The sequence below is a fragment of the Lagenorhynchus albirostris genome, chromosome 14 (genome assembly GCF_949774975.1).
Source record: "Lagenorhynchus albirostris chromosome 14, mLagAlb1.1, whole genome shotgun sequence".
Taxonomy (NCBI): domain Eukaryota; kingdom Metazoa; phylum Chordata; class Mammalia; order Artiodactyla; family Delphinidae; genus Lagenorhynchus; species Lagenorhynchus albirostris.
This window is the reverse complement of record NC_083108.1, coordinates 53,938,589-53,960,420: the sequence shown is the minus strand read 5'-3', so window position 1 is coordinate 53,960,420 and position 21,832 is coordinate 53,938,589. Positions and strand designations below refer to the sequence as shown.

Here is a 21,832-nt window from a genome sequence, read left to right as displayed (position 1 = left end):
ACTGATGATAGTACCATAAATCTTTACCATGAAGTTTAACTATTAAAAATCATCTGCTGTGACTTACTTGTGAGAATGGAATAATCACATTCTGACACATTCTATGTAATAAGTGAATCATTTTAAAGGTTTATCTTAAAGGGAAAATGACAGAAAAAAAGGAACGACAGTACAAGAAAAAGAATGACAAGTCACAGCTGTTTTGATATAAATAAACATTGAAAAGATGAGCTCATGAGAATATGACTGCAGATAGTAGAATGAAAGTAAAAAGTAAAAAGAGCAAAAACAGAAAAACAGGAGAAAAATTAGAAAATGCAAATGTTCTATAAATAGAAAAAAATGAAACAGACTCCATAATTAATTTTATTTTGTATAGTAATGGAATTAAAGGAGTGAAGGAAAATACCACTTTAAACTTAGACCTGTATTAGCACAGCCTGTACTTTGTAACCTGCTAGGGGTATAGAATGCAATCATTTTGCTGCTGCCTGGAACAGCCAGTCAGGAACAAATTTCACTAAGCCTTCCAATTGGTAACCAATCCACAAGTTTGATTTCAAGGTTCTAACCTTTGGCATTAATGCTGATCATAGAATAAGAGCTAGATATTCACCCTGGGGGAGGGGGTAGTTAGTGGGAGAGGAAAAGGTTTGCCATTTCTGTGCTACAACTCCACTCCAGGAATTAAAGACAGTAGCCCACCCTATACTCTCAGGCTACGTTTGCACCCCCTGTACTTCCTAGAAGCCCTGCAGGTCTGTGTTACTTGCTTAGCAGGGGATAAGATTATTTGCATTATTATGTATCCATTTTGTACTCTGTGTATGTGCTGTCTTCTTTTGATTTAGGTAATCTCTTTGCTTTTGCTAATGCTTTTTAAAGACTGGAAACGATCAAGGTTTGGACACTTTGGAAGGTTTTGCTGTTTTAACTGGGCAGCTGGCTTTTTCCATGCCACACCACTCACATGCTTCACTTTCTCTTCAAATTTTCTCTACACCAGGGACCTTTTTAATATTAACTTTTAATTTTAGAATCAGTTCAAGTCTGTAGAAAAATGACAAGGATAGTACAGAGAGTTCCTGTACGGCTTCCTATTGTGACTATCTTTCATTACAATGTGGACGAGAGGCTTTTAGCCTGAGCCCATGGACTGTTCAGAGTCCATGAACTTCTGAAATTTATGCCAAATTCTATACATTTGAAAGAAAATACACTTCATTTCATTCAAGAACTATATAGATTAAGGTTGTCCTTTTAATTTCGTCAATTCTTTTCTCTAGGTGCAATCTCTGCTGTCATGTTTTCCACTCTGCTAACACATTTTTTGGTTTATTAGAACAATAACTACCTCCAAGTGTACACTCGCACCAGTGTGCATGGGTGGGTGGATTTTTGTGTGCAACAGCACTAGGAAAGTGTTCTTTATCAAACCTGTAATTTTCCGAGTCACTCGACGCTGTGTGTTCACACAAAGTATATTAACTCTATTGTTTGATGAACCCAGTGTCCTTTCAGACGGAGTCTGTCTATACTACATAAAGGCCTCAAGTTGAACCTAGAGGCCCTGCATCAGAATTGCCTGGGCTCCCAATACAGAAAATCTGCTTTTGTATCAATCCCCTGAAAGCATTTGGATACACAATGTATCCAAACCGTTTATGTAGACCATCTAAATTTCCAACATTAACTTAACAGCAAAGGGTATTTGGAACTATTACCAAAGCACTGCCACTTTCCCTCGAAATTTTAAGGGGGAAAAAGCCATGAAATTTGACATAAATACACTACCATGTGTAAAATAGATAGCTAGTGGGAACCTGCTGTATAGCACAGGGAGCTCAGCTCGGTGCTCTGCGATGGGCTACTTGGGTGGGATGGTGGGATGGCGGGGGGAGGTCCAAGAGGGAGGGGATGTGTGTATGCATATGGCTGATTCACTTCACTGTGCGGCAGAAACTAACACAGCATTGTAAAGCAGTTATACTGCAATTTTTAAAAATTGCTATAGACTTATTTTTCTCTTGTGTCTAGATAGAGTGCATTATGTGAGGTCATTCTCACGCTAGCTCTAAAGATAAAAGATGATTATAACTTTAGCCGTCTAGGTTTCTGTAAAACGTCCTCAAACTTAAAACTTCCTTTTATAAGCATTTTTTTAAATTATAGACTAACATTAGGGTGTTTTTTTTCAGACTTACAGATTCCAGTCTGATGCTAGAAGATTATTCATCCAAGTTGAGCCCCCAAACAAAGAGAGCCAAGAAAAGCCTTCTCTCTGGAGAGAAGAAAGAAAATCTGCCAAGTGACTACATGGTGCCCATTTTCTCAGGACGGTATGTACGGATTTTCTCCCTGGATCTGATTATTAGAAAGTGGAGAGTAAATGTTGTCAGGTAGTAATAACAATAGCAGCTGTCATTTATTGAGCACTTACTATGTACTTGTTGAGAAAGGCCTGTGGAACCTCAGAACCATGCACGGAGGGAGATGTGTTCATTGTAAAACTGTTTGCCATCACATAGGATGGCTATATGACAAAGGAGGATGATCAGCAACTTATTTCTAATTATGTAACTAGTTGAAATTAGAAGCTGAGTATTGGATGCTAGTTTTTTGACTCTATATATAGTCACTATGTTTAGAGTAGAAAGAAAGGTTAAAACTATAAAATATTGGGTGAACTAAAAGAAAAAAATCAGATGATATGTTTAGGTAGATTGGTTGCCAGTGTGATTTTAATTATTATTCATTATGAAGAAAAAAAAGTCTTAGATAACGTAGACTAAGTAAAAGAATTGCACCATAATAATGCCTGGCTTATGTTTGTTAAATGTAAAATAGATTACTATTTATTTTGAGGTAAATTTCAAACAAAATAATCACTAAATCACCAGTCTGTGTAATGCCAAATTTGTTTATAATATAAACATTTTTTTGAATGATAATATATACAAAGGAATCTTGAAAGGAGACTTGTCCAAGACACCAACTTAAAGTTTAACAGGAACTTTCTGAGTCTTCCCTGTTTATTTTCCTTTGAATGGAGAATTATTCACAGAGCTAAGATGGTTCAGAATGAGGTCATCTTCTCCAGGCAAGTGCTCTCAGGAAAATCACTAGGCAATAATGCGGGTGTAATTTTGGGCAACCAACTTCTGTTTTCCCTCCATTTTTTCTTTCCACTGCTTTCTGATGGTTCCTTTCTGAATTGTTTTGGAGGCTAATGTCATAATTGCTCTGAACCTACTTAGGAAGGTAAGGGGGTAAACAATATTCTATTTTTAGCTTTTCATTTTATACCTTTGACTGTTTTTTTTTTGCGGTACGCGGGCCTCTCACTGTTGTGGCCTCTCCCGTTGTGGAGCACAGGCTCCGGACGCGCAGGCTCAGCGGCATGGCTCACGGGCCCAGCCGCTCCGCGGCATATGGGATCTTTCCGGACTTGGGCACGAACCCGCGTCCCCTGCATCAGCAGGCGGACTCTCAACCACTGCGCCACCAGGGAAGCCCTGGAAAGGTTTTAAATTTATTTTAAATTTGCAGTAGTGTGTTTTGTGTTTTGTTTTTTTTTTTGCGGTACACGGGCCTCTCACTGCTGTGGCCTCTCCCGCTGCGGAGCACAGGCTCCGGACGCGCAGGCTCAGCGGCCATGGCTCACGGGCCCAGCCGCTCCGCGGCATGTGGGATCCTCCCGGACCGGGGCACGAACCCGCGTCCCCTGCATCGGCAGGCGGACCCTCAACCACTGCGCCACCAGGGAAGCCCAGTAGTGTGTTTTTGATGTTAGTATCATATTCTTGCTCTTGTACACAATTTATAGCAGGGTTACCACTGACATGCACTTATATTTACTTAAAGGCAAATGTGCCTGCTGTCCTGGGTCAAAAATATATTTTTAAGTGTACTTGAGTTTTCCTGTGAAATAATTACAGTTTTTTTCCCCAAGGTTTACCTTATTTGCAAATGGAAAAGGCAGGGAAACCATGACTCCATTCTGCCCTCTAGAGCTATGTTAGCACATCCACTGTTAAAGGGTATGTGAACTTCACTTAGAGTTGTCTCAACTTGGGGCCGGACTATCATTGAATATAATCCATTACTATACATATTGAATCATATTACAAACCTCTTTTCAAATCTCTATATTGTATATTAGCCTCTATAGAGAATTCCAAGTAGATTCTCATGACGTTTGTTTTGTATTCATTTATTAATTCATTCACTTCCTATCTCATTCAAAAAGAAAAGTTAGAGGTAATTATGTCAGGATACTAAGCTAAAAATGTTCCATCTTCCTTTTTCTCCCCCTAAATTATAGCAGATAACTTCCTTGGTAGAGACTACTTTTTAATATTTGGAGAGATAGAGAGAAGGGAAAAGAAATTAAAATTTACTCACTAAATTGAGTAAAACGCAAGGTGGACTAATTTGTCTACCAGATGTTTTAGTAATATTCCATGAGAAATTCCAAACTTGTGCAAATGTTGCGTCCTACTCGTCAGCAAACTATATAGATTCAGGTGCCAGGGACTTGTAAACACAATGGCAGTGTTTGCTTGAAGTTTGAAGTAATTTTTCTTATAAGAAAAACAAATGTACAATTCTGCCTTAAGAGGTCTCAGGAGACTCAATTTCAAGAGAATCTTCAATATAATCAACATGCTCCTCACTGAAACATGTAATAGGATTGACAACAAAGGTATTGAAGGAGTTTTAAAATAATCCAAATATTTTAAACATTACTAAATCACAGCACAAATTCTATCATAAACTACTATATTAGGCACAGCACTTTGGGATGTAACCACTCACTTGCCATCATCATCATCAATTATGAGTAAAAACAAGTCACTTTTGTCAGCATCGACACTTCAGCTGTGAGTTTGATCATTTCTTTACAACAGGGCTGTGTGTAAGCACAAAGTAAGGCTGTCATACTAAATATGTAGATACACACACACAACCTTTATTATCATGGAAAGGAAACCCACTAGGCTTAAGGATCTCACGTAAATGTACAACTTATTTCTGCGTGCAGCACCTCTGGGCAATGCATTACATCATCTGAGTCACAGAATCCAGATCAAGCACATAGGCGAAAATCAGAATCACAGCCACACAACTGTCTGTCATTTCACAATATCGTCTTTTCTGGAAGGAAGTCGTAACTTAATCTTTTTTTATAGACTAAATCGTATTTAAACACACTAAGGAAACCAAAGAAATGACGTTGGGCAAGTTATCTAACTACTCCGTGTCTTGTTGCCGTATTGCTAAAGTAGAGAGGGTACAGTCTACTTCAAAGGGTTGTTGTGGGGAAAAATGAGACAATGTATGTAAAAAGCACTTGTCAAGGCACCACAGCCGGAATAGGTAGTATTATTGTGGTTATCATTGTTGGTTAAGGTGAAGATCACTGCCATGTGTGAAGAGTTAGCTCCTATTTACCAGGTCTTTCTACGTCAGGTTTTCTTTGGGCACAGTGTACAGCATCTGAGGTCGGGCACCTTGAACTTGGTAAACTTGGGCTATCTCATCACTGCCATCCGCAATATCCATATTTCGCTGTTATTATATTTTAGCCAAGTGCATGTCAGTGGAATTACAGACACGGAAGAAGAAAGAATTAAAGAAGCTGCTGCTTACATAGCCCAGAGGAATCTCCTTGCTAGAGAGGAAGGAGTCACGGCAGCCAAGCAGTCCACAGTATCCGAACAGTCCACGTCCATGCTTCGCCAGGAGGAAGGTTTTGAGAAGTCGAGGAAAGTTGCAATTCGAGAAAAGGCAGAACACCTGTCACTGAAAAAAACGGTAAAAAAAAGATAACTTACAAAAGTAGGAATGCTACCACTATATATAAAGTAGATAACTAGTAAGGACCTACTGTATAGCACAGGGAACTCTGCTCAATACTCTGTAATGGCCTATATGGGAATAGAATCTAAAAAAGAGTGGATATATGTATATGTATAACTGATTCACTTTGCTGCACAGCAGAAACTAACACAACATTGTAAATCAACTATACTCCAATAAATATTAATTTTAAAAAGTAGAAATGCATGTAACATTGTATATATGTGTGTTAATATAGATTAATTAGCTTCAAATGAAGAAATATGTGGTCTTGCGGAGAAACAAAAGAAGGAAAAAGACATCAAAATGTATAGGTCAAAGAAAGACACACTTAATACTTAAATTCTGTGAAATTTTAGTTTCTCTAGAAATTAAAGTTCTTGAAGAACCTTAAGAAATCCACCTTTGAGAAGTAAAATATGTTGCTCAGGCTTACAATGTTAAAAATTAAGTGATGTGTCTGTTTTCAAAAGGGGTGAGGGGAATTCGTTTGAAATGAATGCAAAAGTAAGGCTGCAAATGAAAAAAATGATCATTTTGATTTCTACATTACATTTTTGTAGCACATGTTACTTTGATTTCATAATATGTTGATTTTTTTTTCAGTTAGAAGAAACTGAGGCATATCATAAAAAGTTGAATGAAGATAGTCTTCTCCATGCTCCTGAATTTGTCATTAAACCTCGTTCCCACACTGTTTGGGAGAAAGAAAATGTAAAATTACACTGCTCTGTAGCCGGCTGGCCAGAACCTCGTCTCACATGGTATGCTATCGTTATGAAAATTTCTCATAGAATCGATTACTCAGTTAATTTTACCTCTTATGAAAACATGTGACATTGTGAATATGCAAGAGTCAGTGAAAGCATCTACAAATTTGAATAGATTTTTTAAATAGTGAAGAAAAAATACATGTATGGAAGGAAAGAAGAGTCTTGCATCCATTACGATTTATTATGATACTTTATAATCCTATTATACAAATGGATCTTTATCTTATATAAAGTGTTAAAATTTAGTCAGCATATTTATTTGGTATCATTTTGTGATGAGAAGCGATACTGCCTTTTTAAAAGTAATTAAGACCCAGAGGGCTCCATCTCTACTCCTCACATGAGCTGAGGTCTTAATGTGTTTTCTAAAGCCAAAAAATAGAGGGAGCTGTTACGACTATGGGGCCTGAAGAAATTTTTGTTCCATAATGAATAAGCTCCCCTTTTTTCCGTCCATTATATATCCTATTGCAATTGTCAATGACTTTGTGATCCCTAAACTCAGAACTCTCCCATCATACGGCATGAATGTCTGCCATAGAGAGCAGAAGTCTGAAGAGGATTGTGAGCCAGTTTTAAAAGGCGTTTTCCGTCTTCTTCTCTGACAGGGGTATTTTGCATGCAGTTCCCTTATCCTCGGGAGTGGTGGTAAATATGCCCTATGTCACAGTATAAACACTTCATAGAATAGCACTGTCACCCAAAGAGCGCCTGTCTCTTCCTCTCTTTTCTGTTATTTCTAATGTTCTTTGGACACCTGGCTAGCATAATGGAGGTGGCTGACAAGATAAACTGCTAGCTAAGGTTATTCTTAAGGAGCAGGTGGTGTTGTGTTTTTTAAAAATTCACCTGTGATATCAATCTGCCTGTGGTAATATTGGATTTACTTACAGTTTTTCTTGTATGTAAACTCTTTCTAGGGTTCTTGAGTTTGAAAACCAGAGAATGAAACCAAAGCCAGCTCTATATTACCAAGGCAAATAATTTATAGTAAACAAAGATGAGAAATGTAGGAACATATTTAGATGAAAATGAAGTTTAAAAAATCAATTTCCAAGCTTTAAAAGTATAAGAGTATACTATAGTAAGTTAGGAATCAGTCCATCTTTGCCCACCTTTCTCTCTACCTATAGAGTTGCACAAATTGGCCTATCAAAGGGACATTTCCTCTTAAAAAACTGATTATTTCCCACCTCAGAAAAAATCCAAACTTTCCTATAGAAATACGTAAAGAATAACAAATTTTTAGCTCCAAGAAATATTACTTGAGATTCACTTTGTTATAAAGCAGAAACTAACACACCATTGTAAAGCAATTATACTCCAGTAAAGATGTTTAAAAAAAAAATTACTTGATGAGTAAAAAAAATTCTCATCTTTCATGAATTAAAATGTACTACCAATAAACGAATCATTGGAGTCCTTAAGTAGATATATTTATTACACAGTGTCCTATCTCTGTTTTCCTGATTTTTAAACATCAGAGTTAAAGATGATTTTCAAAAGCATACAAAGTAATCTCTAGGAGGTAAATATTAATTTCTTAAGCATTTATTTATTCCGTTAAATACTCAGCAACTAGAATACAAACATGCCATGGTGATGGTGTTACTGATGGTGTTACTAAGCCAGAGTAATAGGGTTCTACAAAGGCAGAGCTCTAATTCTGTTAGAGATTAAACTCCTTACATAGTGCTTTGTGGGCTGAAAAAGGAGTGATTTAAAAACAAACAAAAATAAGCAAATGAGTAAATATGTTGATGTTAAAAAAATAAAAACAAACAAAAAATATTAAAACGCCACAGAAAAAATATGAGATGACTAAATTGTCAACCCGTAAAACTCCAGTCAAATTGGAAAATAGAAATACTGTCAGTTTTTGGTTTTTTTTTTTGGCTGCGTTGGGTCTTCGTTGCTGCATGCGGGCTTTCTCTAGTTGTGGCGAGCAGGGGCTACTCTTCGTTGCAGTGCGCGGCTTTCTCATTGCGGTGGCTTCTCTTGTTGCAGAGCTCGGGTTCTAGGCGCGTGGGCTTCAGTAGTTGTGGCACACGGGATCAGTAGTTGTGGCTCGCGGGCTGTAGAGCGCAGGCTCAGTAGTTGTGGTGCACGGGCTTAGTTGCTCCGTGGCATGTGGGATCTTCCCGGACCAGGGCTCGAACCCATGTCCCCTTCATTGGCAGGTGGATTCTCAACCACTGTGCCACCAGGGAAGCCCATACTGTCAGTTTTTTGTTATCTTCACTAATGGGGCTGAGAAGAAGTATGATTGATCCCTCAAATCTTTCACCTTTAGCTTTGAAGTATTTATTTCCTTAACGTATGAATTTTATGGCCTAGGGGTTCATTTGAATCAAAAACAAAGGCACAGAGGCAAGATTTGTCTCAGGAACAATTGGGAGGCTGTTTGGGAGGCTGTCCGTTGACTGGAACAAACCTTCTCTAGTTCTCGTGACCCTTTTTGTGCTTGGAGAAGTCAAATCCATTCTGTGTCAAGAATTCTCCCAGTAGGGACGGATCAGACCATTTCACAGAAAGTCCTGTTGCCTTGCAAGTCAAGTGAGAAGTAAATATGAAAACAAAAGAACCAGTGGACCACTAAGAAAATAGTTCACCTTATTTAGCAAGCAAGATTTGCCCCTGGATAAAGCTGAAATTTGGACAATCAGCTAGCAGATAACTGAAAATTGGCTGTGGCAATAAATAAGGTCAGCTCCAGGTTTTGTGGGGCATAAGAGTTATACAATTTGAGGAGCACTTTTACAAAAAAGAATATAAAGTTAAGTCATATGCATTAGGCACAGAGCCTTATGGGGACGCATGCTGATGAGAGACCCTGAAACTTGAGCTTCACTGGTTTCAAGGTAAATCCACCTCTGAGAGTAAACTTCCATGTAGGATTGATTATAGCTTGCTGGGTACGTTGCCTTTTCAAAAATAATCATGAAATGAAGCTCTAATTTACTTTGCAAGCTGCTGGTCCAGAGTGTGCGATCTTCAGTGAGCATCCTTCCCCTCAACGAGCAGGGAATCCACGACCTAGCAAGAACCACGGTTGGTGGTGACTAATTTGCTGGCATTTATGCCTCTTTGGTACCCAGCTGCAGCTTCCTGGGCCTGACACTGAGTATAAGTAGGAAAGAAATAATTGAGAATGACCTTACTGAATAGAAGAAGGGAAAGTACAGAAATAAGTGTGTGATGTTGCTGCGGGCAGTTGTGATGCCTCCGCTTGAAGCCTTTAGCTCTCAAAGGCATGTGTGCCTGGGACCTGGCTCCCTCAGACTCCTTTCCAAAGAGGGTTCAGTTCCAAGTTTCCACTGGGCAGCCTCAGGTCATGGAAGCCCCTGAGGTCTAACAAATGATATCAACACACAGCAGCTGCTCTTTGGCCAACCCCGCGTACTGACTAAATCCGTCTGGATGGAATCTAGAGGGTAGCCAGGGAGTGCTCACTGACAGGCGCGCCCATCATTCATCAGGGCCCGGTGTGGAGGCGCTGAGCTCACTTTCCGAGCAGAAGGAAGCCTGTGGGCTTTGCGTCCAGTAGAAAAGTTAGCTGTAGATGACGCTGCTGCACCACCACAGTGAAGCAGGCCATCCTGAAGGAGGGCTTGTCAACAGAGAAGGAGAAATACATATGCGGTGAAAAACCAAAGCTGTTTTACTTAATAGGCTATATTTATATAATAACTTGTTTAATAGGCTATATATTGGTTTAAAAGGGGAGGAAAAACATTTATGTTTGTATCCATATTACTTGCATGAGGAAGCTCTGGAAGGCTATGTAAGAATCTAAGGAGAACAGTTAGCTGTGGGGAGGAGCTGGGCAGAAAGCAGACAGGTTTGAGGAAGGAGAATGTTTCCTGGGCACCCTGATATTTTCTGGTCTTTGAACCATATGCCTGTATTGCCCAGTCAAATTGTAAAAACTATGTGAAATGAGGGAGAAAAGTTCTCTTTAAGAGAAGGAGAGAATTGCATTAATTTTACACTTCCTTTTTTTTAAAAAAGAGCCAGATTTAATTGCATTTCGAGCCCAAAGTCTAAATCAGTTTTTTCAACGGAAACCTGGATTGTAATCTGCAGGGAGACTCACACAGACTCCCTGGAGCAATGTGTTAGTGTTAGTGAGGATTAGTATTAATCTAATGCTCACTCAATACCCAAGTTTTCAGATGTGTATGTGGTTACTGGGCTAGATCCTCACGCAAGACACTTAAAAATACATATTTGAAGTTCTTCACATTATCCCTGAAGTCACTGTCAAATAGACAAACATATTTGTCATTAAGCATGATAAGAGTTCAAAACCTGGGAATAAAATAGTACTATCTTAGGAAGAGTCCAGAGATTTGGAAACGCCTTAATCTATTTTTGCAAATTATGTGAATTCACAAATTCCATGATAGAATCATGTATTGAATTTGTTTACAAGATTAGAGTTATTCACAATGTATTTAAATTTAGCAATTACTATCATATTATCTTAGGAAAACAGCCTGCATTTAAAATAGTTAAAAATTATTTATAATTACTTCCCAGGTATAAGGGTTTGGGATTTTATTTTAGATTTTTCTCATTTATTTAAGTCCAAATTCTATGCTAATGGAATAGCTCTCTCTCAGCTAATTGGTTTTTAAAGTAACAGCTATTTATTCAAAACAGTAGGGTTGCATTCTAAGTAGCAACCACACTTGTAGGGGTATTCAACATGAAAAGATCATTTTGGCAGGCATTATTTGCTGATAGAGAAAAGTTAGAGTGAAGCCCTTTTGTTTGACCATGCTTTACACTGCCAAAGAGCTTTCACTGTAATCCCTTCTTATCAAAGTCAGCCCAATATCCAAACAGACATTTGTTTGGAGGAATTAAGTGTGTATTTTACACACATACATAAAGAGTATTATTCTAGAAATACTTGTAACAGAAGCTCATTAACTAGTTCATAGACTCTACATGAAAATGATAAGGAAAATGGTGTACAGCTAAATGTTCACAGGAATTTCAGAAACCCTCTGACAAATAACCCCAGGGTGTAGCTAACTCTCCAAAATTAGCTGGTGACTGACCAGTTTGGAATTTCATTTTCCAGAAGTAACAAACTGCGAAGCATATACAGAGCAGGCCTCAAATCCTACTTTTCTCCCCTGACTTGATGGTGAAGACAGCCAATCGCAAATGACTCTGAACCTGAGCGCCTAACTAGGTGAATTCCTTGGAGAATAAAATTGAATCACTTCCTCATTTAATCCATGTCTGCAGCTTTAAAACAGATGCTCCTTACACTGACATTGGAGTTCCAGTGGAGAGAATGGAAGCTTCTCAAAGTATGTGTGTGTGTGTGTGTGTGTGTGTGTGTGTGTGTGTGTGTGAGAGAGAGAGAGAGAGACAGAGACAGAGACAGAGACAGAGACAGAGACAGAGAAGCCATGGCTGTTTAGCTGGGGGTCGGGGGATGGGGGGAAGGCATTGAGGTGCTAAGTCGGATTGGACAGAAGGACGAGGAAAGTGAAGAATGCCTGGGAGCTGCAAATGCTGTTTTAATTCAAACTTTATAGAAATATGAACAACGTTTTTGGTCAGAAGCCAAATAGAGTGTCACTCAGTTGTTTGGTCAAGTAGCACCTGCCACACAGAATTGGGTGTCATATTTCTCTTCTTATGTTAGAAGGAAATACTGAAAACACCACAGCAAAGGAGAAAACTGAGCAAGAGGGAGCTTGTGAGTCAAGTGTGAAATGACCTAAACCAATTCAGTCAGGAGAACATGCTGATTAACATGTTCTACCCTGTCATTCATCAAAACAAGGAATGTTCCAGATTAGGAGCGGCCGCAGATTTCTTTTTACACGCCATCTCTGATCAAACAGTCCTGTCTGCCTGGAGCCCTGTGGGGAGAGAGCTAACTGAGGCTGCTTCTGAGCTGTCAGAAACAGCTAGGGATGGCTCCCAAGGGTGGGGCAGAAGGCTGTGCCCCTACACCTGCTACGCAGCTGCGATTCCTAAGCCAGTCCACCCTGCCGTTTCACATCCTAGGGAACCAGGACACAAAGAGCCTCAACATACCTTCTTCACATGCACTTATTTTAAATTATCCATATCATGAAGGATGGATTTATCAGAACTCCGTTCCTTCGGCCCCAAATCAGGAAGCACAGTTAAATCTATGGTGTTACCCAATAACTCTGTTCAATCCAATTTAGCAAACACTGAGTGCCTAATATCTGCCTGTGATGCCTACTTCCTTGAGAGTGGCAATAGAAGTAAGTAGGGATCAGACACAATCCCCAGCTTCAAGGCACGCACACCTTAGTAGAAGTGACACTTGTCCAACCATAATTTGATAAATGTTATATATTTCCATTTGAACCAAGTAACACCAATGCGGACAGGCAGGAATGATATCGTACGGGATTTCAAGGGAGAGATTATTGAAGAAGTGACATTTGATCAGAGCCTTGAAGGACGAGTTGGGATTTTGCTAGGTGGAGAAGGAGAATGGTACATTTTTTAAAGTATAAAAAATGATGCATTTTAGGGACATAGGATGCACGTGTGTGTGTGTGAGAGAGTGTGTGTGTGTGTGTATGAGTGTACGAGTGTACAAGCTGGGAAGAGGTAGGGACTGGCTGAAGATTATTTCCTTTCTTTCTCTCCCTTTCCACAACTTTCCCTGCTCCAAAACCTCCTTATAACCATGTCCAGAAATCTGAAGAGATAAAATGCAGCTAAATAGAGAACAGCTGGAAAGTGGAAGCATCCCATGTTGTCAGGAGCCAGACTGCCTGGGTGCAAATCCCAGATCTGCTGTTCTAGCCGTGAGAGCCGGAGCAAGACACTTAACCTCTCCATGCCTGGGTTTCTTCATCTGGAAAATGCTACTACTTTACTATGTTAAAAGTAGTACCATCTCGTGCGGTTGTTGTGAGCATTGAATTTAAAGCACTTGCCTGGCTCACAGTAAACACTCTGTGTCCGTTATGGTTATTAGCGTTATTTGCGATGTCTGCACAAGTGAAGTGGGGTGTCCTAAAGGGAATCAAATGAAGTCCAGCTCCTCTTTGGGACAGAAAATGGCTTAAGCAGGAAAGCCTGGTCCAGCACCATAGCCACTGGCTACTGAGAACCTGAGGACGTGGTGAAGAAGGTGCCCCTTGCAGACTCAGGAGACAGTGTCTCAGGAGGGGCCCCTCCGTGGAGCGCCAGCCTCTCAAGGCTGAGAGGCTTCACCAAGGATGGCCAGTCAGAGAAAGGGAATCTTTCAGCTCCTATTTGTCAGTAGTTTTCTTTCATGATTGATATTTTAAGTTCTTCCAAGAGGAGAGCTATGCTTGCTCACAAAAGAGTAAAACAAATATAATGAGCTTTCAATGCAATGACAAGGTTTTGAACAACATGCAAGAATGTTAGTGGGAAGAATGTTTTGCTTTCATCCTACACAGAGAGCCAACAAAAAAACCACTCAAAGCCTTCCTCTCTGTTGTGTCAACAATAGGCAAGTTTTTGTTTTCTTTTTTTTCAGATCTTCTATTGAAGTATCATATGCACATTAAAAAGTGTGTATCACATATAAATGTAGAACTCTGATGAATTTTTGTAGACTGCATACACGCAGGTAACCAGCACCTAAATCAAGAAACCAAACAATTTCAGCACCCAGGATGTCTCCTTAATCCCCCCTGCCCCGCTCCGGGGGGATCACTCTCCTGACTTCTAGCAGCATTAATTAGTCTTTTCTGGTTTTGTACTTTACATAAAAGCAATCATTATACTCTTTTGTGTCTGGCTCTTTTCACTCGACATTACACATGCAAGATTCAACCACATTGCTGTGAATGGCCAACTTCTTGAACGTAATTTTTGTAATGGAGGAGAGGAAAGCACATTCGTCAAGAAGTTTTAGGCGAGAAGCAGCCTGGGAGCCGGCCTGCAACCTGTTGGGGAGGCTCTTGTAGCCGCAGCCGCCAGAGCCTCCGCGGCCACAGACACCTCCGGAGGGATCCAGTTGGGGAGGAAGCGGAGGTGTCGCCGGCCCCGGCCTGTGCCTGGACACTCAAGGGGGACTACAGGTTATGGGTGCTACATGTGTGCTTTCAGAGCAGCAATGTGAGGAAGCTTGAAGTGGGATGGCAGGATGGCCTCATCCTTTTGACAGTAACTCCAGTGATCCAGAGAACTGGGATTGGAAATTGAATAGTAGACATCGTAAACTTTATAAACATTCAAGTACTCCCCCACGTGTTGCCAAAGGAGTTGTTGCCCACACCAAAATGAGTCTACATGGTGACTTGATCTCTCTCAACGAGAGATCAAGAGATAGACGAAGGTCAAGTGACAGATCCCAAGATTCATTTCACGAAAGTACAGAATCTCAGCTCATTCCTCGTATTAGAAATGTTACTTCAACACGACAGCACCATGTTGAACGTGAAAAAGATCACAGTTCCTCTCGTCCAAGCAGTCCTCATCCTCAAAAAGCATCTCCAAATGGTTCCAGGAGCAGTGCTGGGAACAGCAGCAGAAACAGTGGTCAGTCAAGTTCAGATGGTAGCTGTAAGACATCTGGGGAAATGGTGTTTGTGTGTGAAAATGCAAAAGAAGGAGGTCGGAATGTAAGAACGTCAGAACGAGTGACACTAATAGTGGATAACGCTAAATTTGTTGTAGACCCATCCATTTTTACTGCTCAGCCATACGCAGTGCTGGGCAGGATGTTTGGGGCTGGCAGAGAACATAACTCTACATGTCCCAGCGAGAAGGGAGAGTATGAGGTGGCAGAGGGGATTGGCTCTACTGTTTCGAGCTATTCTGGATTACTATAAAACAGGAATAATCCATTGTCCCAATGGCATATCTATTCCTGAACTGAGAGAACCATGCACTCTCTTTGTATCTCTTTTGAATATAGTACTATTAAATGTAGAGATCTCAGTGCCCTAATGCATGAGTTATCAAATGATGGTGCCCGTAGACAGTTCGAATTTTACCTGAAAGAAATGACTCTGCCTCTCATGGTAGCTAGTGCCCAGAGTGGGGACCATGAATGCCACATAGTGGTGCTTACAGGTGATGATGTGGTTGATTGGGATGAAGAGTATCCACCACAGATGGGAGAATAATATTCACAAATTATTTATAGCACAAAATTATATAGATTTTTCAAGTACATTGAAAACAGAGTTGTGGCCAAATCAGTTTTGATGGAGAGGGGTCTTAAGAAGATTAGATTGGGAATAAAGGTTGTCCAACCTACAAAGAAAAAAGTAAAAGAAAAGGCCTGGGGGCTGCCCAGAAGTGATTTACAACTATGTCCAAAGACCCTTTATTCGAATGTCTTGGGAGAAGGAAGAAGGAAAGAGCCGGTGTGTAGACTTTCAGTGTGTAAAAAGTAAATCTATCACCAACCTTGCAGCAGCTGCAGCTGACATTCCCCAGTACCAGCTGGTAGTCATGCACCCAACTCCTCAAGTGGATGAGCTCGATATTTTCCCTATCCATCCCCCTTCTAGCGACAATGACCTCGATCCTGACGCACAGAATCTGATGCTGTGATGGTGATGTTCCTTGAAACCATAGCGTGCTACTCTTCACGATGACGCTGCACTCTCCTCATCCTGCACTGCAAGGCCACTCTCTTCATTGTGAGATGCACAGAACAGTGTTTAGGATATTGCAGTGTAAACTTTTTTAAAGACCATGGTTTTTAAAATGGTTGGATGGCTGAATGGTTTTTTTGTTTGTTTGTTTGGTTGGTTGGTTTTTTTGCGGTACGCGGGCCCCTCACTGTTGTGGCCTCTCCCGTCGCGGAGCGCAGGCTCCGGACGTGCAGGCTCAGCGGCCATGGCTCACGGGCCCAGCCGCTCCACAGCATGTGGGATCTTCCCGGACCGGGGCACGAACTCGCGTCCCCTACATCGGCAGGCGGACTCAACCACTGTGCCACCAGGGAAGCCCTGAATGTTTTTTTAAATGACTACAATTCTAGCATCTTGAGGTTCCAGTTATATAAATGTATTGGTTTACCAGTAGGTTTGTGAAATTGGTTCTTTGTATGGGGGAACAGTCCTTTTTCACACATCTAGATCTTTTCAGAAGTGGTGGAAATTGGCAGCTGGGGTACTTTCAGTCTAGATTGATATTCATCACACCCCAGATAAAATGTAGAATATTATGTAGTTGCACTTTATATATGGTGGTTGAGTGGAACTGTTCAAGCCATTTTAATAATTGTGATGCACAATATAATCTAAATAAGTGCTTCTATCAAAGTATTCTTTCAGTAAAATGTGTATAGTTTGCTGTCCATGATGAGCAAAAAATGATATCATTGGGCTTATTTGAATGATTAGGATGAGATTCAATGGCCATATCTTATCAGTTATCTCCAGTGCCGTTTTCATCCTTTTCAAGTGAGTCACATGCGGAGAGTGTGAACTTCAGGTGGTTTATTATCCAGTCTGCCTTACCCTTAATCTGTTCACAGATATTTATTCACTAATGATTTTTTTCGAGTTATGAGATAGGAAAATGAAGTGTTTGCTCTTCATTTACTAAATGATTGTAAACTCATTTTTCATCAAAATAAAATTCCATTGTTTTAATGTTAAGAAAAAGAGGTTTTATAGTATTTATAATGTGTTTTATTTGCATTTATTGAACAGACCCCACTACCGACCTCAGTGCTGTGTTTACAGGTGTTCCCTCAAGAACAACAGTTATGTGTGTGTTGCTTTTAATCATGAATCTATTTACACCTCAACTTACTTCACCTTGTTTCCATTGTCTCATAGGTATAAAAACCAGGTGCCAATAGACGTCCATGCAAACCCTGGAAAATATATTATCGAAAGCCGATATGGAATGCACACTCTGGAGATAAACGCGTAAGAGACATCAGGGTCTGTGTGTGTTGCCCAGCAGTTGCTTAGGGTGGCAATTTGCACTCCAGTTAACGACTGTTCCCTTTTCCTCCCAATGCAGCGCGATCAGGATGGGGGACAGTCCCATACGTTGCTTCTTGGTGCACACCGAAGAGCGATAAGCATGACACTCTTACCAAGCCCACGTTACCTCCCAAAGTGATCTTACTTGAATTTAGTCAAAGACGATGAGGAAAAATTCATTTGTATCTATTTATCCTTTTATATACTGGAGAGTTTTTCTTAGACATTAGTAAGAAAATAAGTTACATAAATAGGCATTTATATTCAGTTATACTTTCAGAGTTCCAAATCTATGCCATCACTATACACTTTTGCCTTTAATCAGTAAAGGCCAATGAAGTTTGGGGTGGGTGACATTGAAAGTAAGCTGTACTTAGAGAAATTGTTCTTTCCTTCAGCTCACCAGGAACTGTGGGAAACTATGTGCCCACCCTGTCAGCCTGTAGATGGACGCAGAGCCTGACATTGGGATGTTTATAAAGCAAAATCAAAAGCAAAATTTGAAAGCAGAATCCACATCAAAATTTCCAAGTTTTCAAAGGTTTATTGTGTCTCCTAATGTGGTTTTGAAATCCAAGACTAGTTATGTGGATGGAAAAGTTAAACAAGCTGCCAGCATTTTTGGTTCAAATAAAACCATGACATGCTGAGATGTCAAAGTAAAAATAAATTACGTCATTCTGATCTCAAGAGATTCATAGCCTTCTCAGGTCAGAGCAGTTGACACAGGTGATGCTGGGCTTCAAGCAGAAAGAACCCTGGGACTCTGGGGCTTTTGCCAAGCATTGACCCCTTCCTAAAGTTACATCCATTCTGCCAGTCGGGGATTCTACTGAGGCGGCAGTGAGCTATGTGGTTGCTTTATAATTAAATAGCTATGGGAAAGGCAACTGTATTGACCCTCCTGGGGTTCTATTGATGTCTGTAGATTTCAACAAGAATTAAGATATTGCAAATGAAACTAAACCCAGAGGAACAATGAAGAGCACGAACACTGGCAGTGAGAAGACACAGAACAGCCTTCTTTGAAATCTTAGCCTGTTCATCTCTGTGTGAGGTCCTTCTCTCTCTACTCCATTAACAGCATCCCAATCTCTGCATTATAACTTAGAGGAACTTCCAAATGGCACTTCTTGCGTTGTTCTGTGGGCCTGAACCTTAGCAGGATTGAAAGTTAAATAACTTATTTGTACTTTGAGGCTAGAGCACATTAGACTAACCGGGATCCGTTTTGTGGCTCAGGGAGTCTGTGGGCGTCTATAAGGAGAGGCTATTTCTTTGTCTTTTCATCACCCTGTAGCCCCCCAGACTGAAACCCACCTTGAGGGAGGCCCCAAGGTGTTCAGGGTCTTACCTGCTCCAAAGGTACATGGCTGGACGTTTTCTGCTCCTGATACAACCTTAGAACAATTTTTCATCACACTATTCACACTGTAATTTATATGCTTGACACTTTGTTAACTTTTTTTGGGGGGGGGACATTTTAAGTGAACCCAGGCTAGGGTCACGGTGGACTATAGCTGTTGGTAGATAGATCTGTTGGCCTATATAACACACCACAGGGTGCTGGGTCAGAGAGAGTAGCTTTATCAGGAGTGCCAAAGAGCTATGTGTCAGTCAGTGATTTGCCCTGTGGCTTGTTAGCAAAAAGATCCTTGATGAAACAGCTAGCAATTATATCGGCCTTCCGTATCTGAGGAGGCGGAACCCGCAGATACTGAGGGCCGACTATTTCACACTATTTTACTTAAGGGACTTGAGCATCCACGGATTTTAATATCCATGGGGGTCCTGGAACCAATCCCTCGCGGATGCTGAGTGACGACTGTACCAGGAGTGTCACTGCACTGGGCACTCATTTCCATCCGTTCTTTCAGGTGTGATTTTGAAGACACCGCTCAGTACCGGGCCTCGGCGATGAATGTTAAAGGAGAGCTTTCAGCATATGCTTCGGTTGTGGTAAAGAGTAGGTTTGCTGAACTTGTTTTATTCAAAGTGTATTTAAAAAAAATTTATTCTCACTGCTAAAAAATAAAGTCAAGGAACAGTTGGCATGCTTTTCTGCTTTCTCTTCTAGGATATAAGGGAGAGTTTGATGAGACTCGCTTCCATGCGGGGGCCTCCACCTTGCCCCTCAGCTGTAAGTTTACAAGTATATTTGCTGTGTCATCTCTGTACAATACTGCATAATAAGCTGTTCCATAATGCTGAAATAAATACATAGTCTATATTATAATATATGCTAGTATGTGTGTAATACTACCTGTGATTGGTTTTATTTTTTCAGATTCTTTGGTTACTATATTCTCTTTCTGCATATAATTGCTTTGTTCTGGTTTTATAAATGCCCAGATGTGACAGGCTGAAAATGGTTTTAAGTCTTAAAAGCATTTAAAATGCTTTTAAGTCTTTCTGTGTTTAAATTGAGAAAGATCATTACACAAATCTGTGCAGAGTGATTTAACCACACACACACACAGACACACAGACACACACAGACACACAGACACACACAGACACACAGACACACAGTCTGGACTATATCAGAGCAGTTTTACTCATTTTTAAATATCTAGTTCAGTATCAACTCCTTGAGATACTGATACTCCCCAGGCCCCACCCACTCAGGGTTCGGTGCCCCCAGTGAAACTGTGGCACCTTCGTAAGAGCATCTATCTCACTGGACACTGTTAACTGTTCTCTCCCACTGACCCATGAGACACTTGAAGGCAAGGCTGGACCTTTTATCTTTAAACCCCAGCACCTGATGTAGAGTAGTATTTGATGATGAATGAATAAATACATTAATTTATGAAATGCAATTTAATGAGGTCTAAATGTGGTTTAATAAATTATTAACAATATTCTGATCCATAGTAATTTGTAAATTTGTGAACTTCAATCATTTCGTCTATATCAGAATTTCTTTTCATGGGAGGCAATAAAAGTAAAATCCTTATTGTTGTTCAAGTAATTGGATGCTTACACTGTTCAGACTGAAGACAGTAGTCAAGCCCGAACTTCTTATTTTCCAAACATTAAAAAATAAGTGGTATTTTTAAAAATGGTTGATGAAAATACTTTCCCATGGTTCAATTTTTCACCTAACTAATTAGTTTGATGTCTATAGATGACCTACTCCAACGACTTCATGGAATGGCTCCTAATTTTAATATTCTAAATTGTAATCATTGGTATCAATCCCCTGGGCAAGAGGGGGATGATGGGTGAGAGTGAAGAAGGAACACATCCCAAATCATGTCCTTCTCTATCATTTGATTTATATTGAGATAGAATAACTGGGAAATTTGAAACTATGACTTATCCCCAATGTCCCCAAGATTGGTCTATTGGTCGTTCTACAATCCTCCACACGTATCCTGTTCGGTCCCACTTTTATATCATCATCCATGTTTTTTCCATTCCCCTCTTCTCCATCAAGCCAAAGTCTGAAAGCCCAGCTCAATCTAACCTCTCTGACTTCTTAATCTTTCAGAGCCTCCTCTGGCTTCTGAACTGAGTGCAGTTGTTCCCAACACAGAACGGAGGGCTCTTATTCATTAATTCAACTAGTATTTATTGAACATCTACCGTGTGCCAGGTACCAGTTTAGGTGGTTGGAATATGCTGGTAAATATCATGGATAAAGCTCCCTGCCCTTGGTTCTGCTCTAGTAGTTAATATGTATTGATCAGTTGTGCCAGACTCCGTACTAGGACTTTTTGTTTGTTTGTTTTTGAGCTGGGAGACAGCACCGCCAGCTTTACTGGTGATTTGCAGTTTTGTTTTGTTTTTTTTGGTTGCTCCGTGTGGCATGTGGGACCTTAGTTCCCTGACCAGGGATCGAACCCATGCCCCTGCAGTGGAAGCTCAGAGTCTTAACCACTGAACCTCCGGGGAAGTCCCCTAGGACATTTTTTATATGCATTGATTCATTTACTGCTCTCCAAAGCTTATGAACTGGGTGCCTTTTTATCTGTGCTATGCAGATGAGGAAACAATTTAGAGAGATTAAGTCATGGGTCAAGACCACGCATAATGGTAGAATAGCGACTTGTAACCTGGTCTTTCTAATACCAACCATATTCTAAACCAGGGATTGGCAAACATTTTCTGTAAAGGACTAGATTGTAAATAGTTTAGGCTGTGTGGGTCTGTGTCACAACTATTCCACTCTATCACTGTAACACAAAAGCAGCCATCGGCAATAGATAGATGAATGAGCATGGCTGTATCCAGATAAAACCTTATTTA

General features: G+C 40.3%; 1 protein-coding gene and 1 pseudogene across 1 annotated transcript in view; both read left to right on the top strand.

The window, feature by feature from the left end:
- Window positions 1-21,832, top strand: part of MYOM1 (myomesin 1) — a 141,658-nt gene that overhangs the window by 24,190 nt on the left and 95,636 nt on the right. Inside the window, exons 3-8 of the mRNA XM_060121828.1 lie at window positions 2,199-2,339; window positions 5,589-5,817; window positions 6,469-6,626; window positions 17,426-17,518; window positions 19,456-19,544; window positions 19,656-19,718. Coding sequence (XP_059977811.1) covers window positions 2,199-2,339; window positions 5,589-5,817; window positions 6,469-6,626; window positions 17,426-17,518; window positions 19,456-19,544; window positions 19,656-19,718 — 773 coding nt within the window. The remainder of the gene's footprint in view (window positions 1-2,198; window positions 2,340-5,588; window positions 5,818-6,468; window positions 6,627-17,425; window positions 17,519-19,455; window positions 19,545-19,655; window positions 19,719-21,832) is intronic.
- Window positions 14,762-16,258, top strand: LOC132504439 (BTB/POZ domain-containing protein 10-like; annotated as a pseudogene).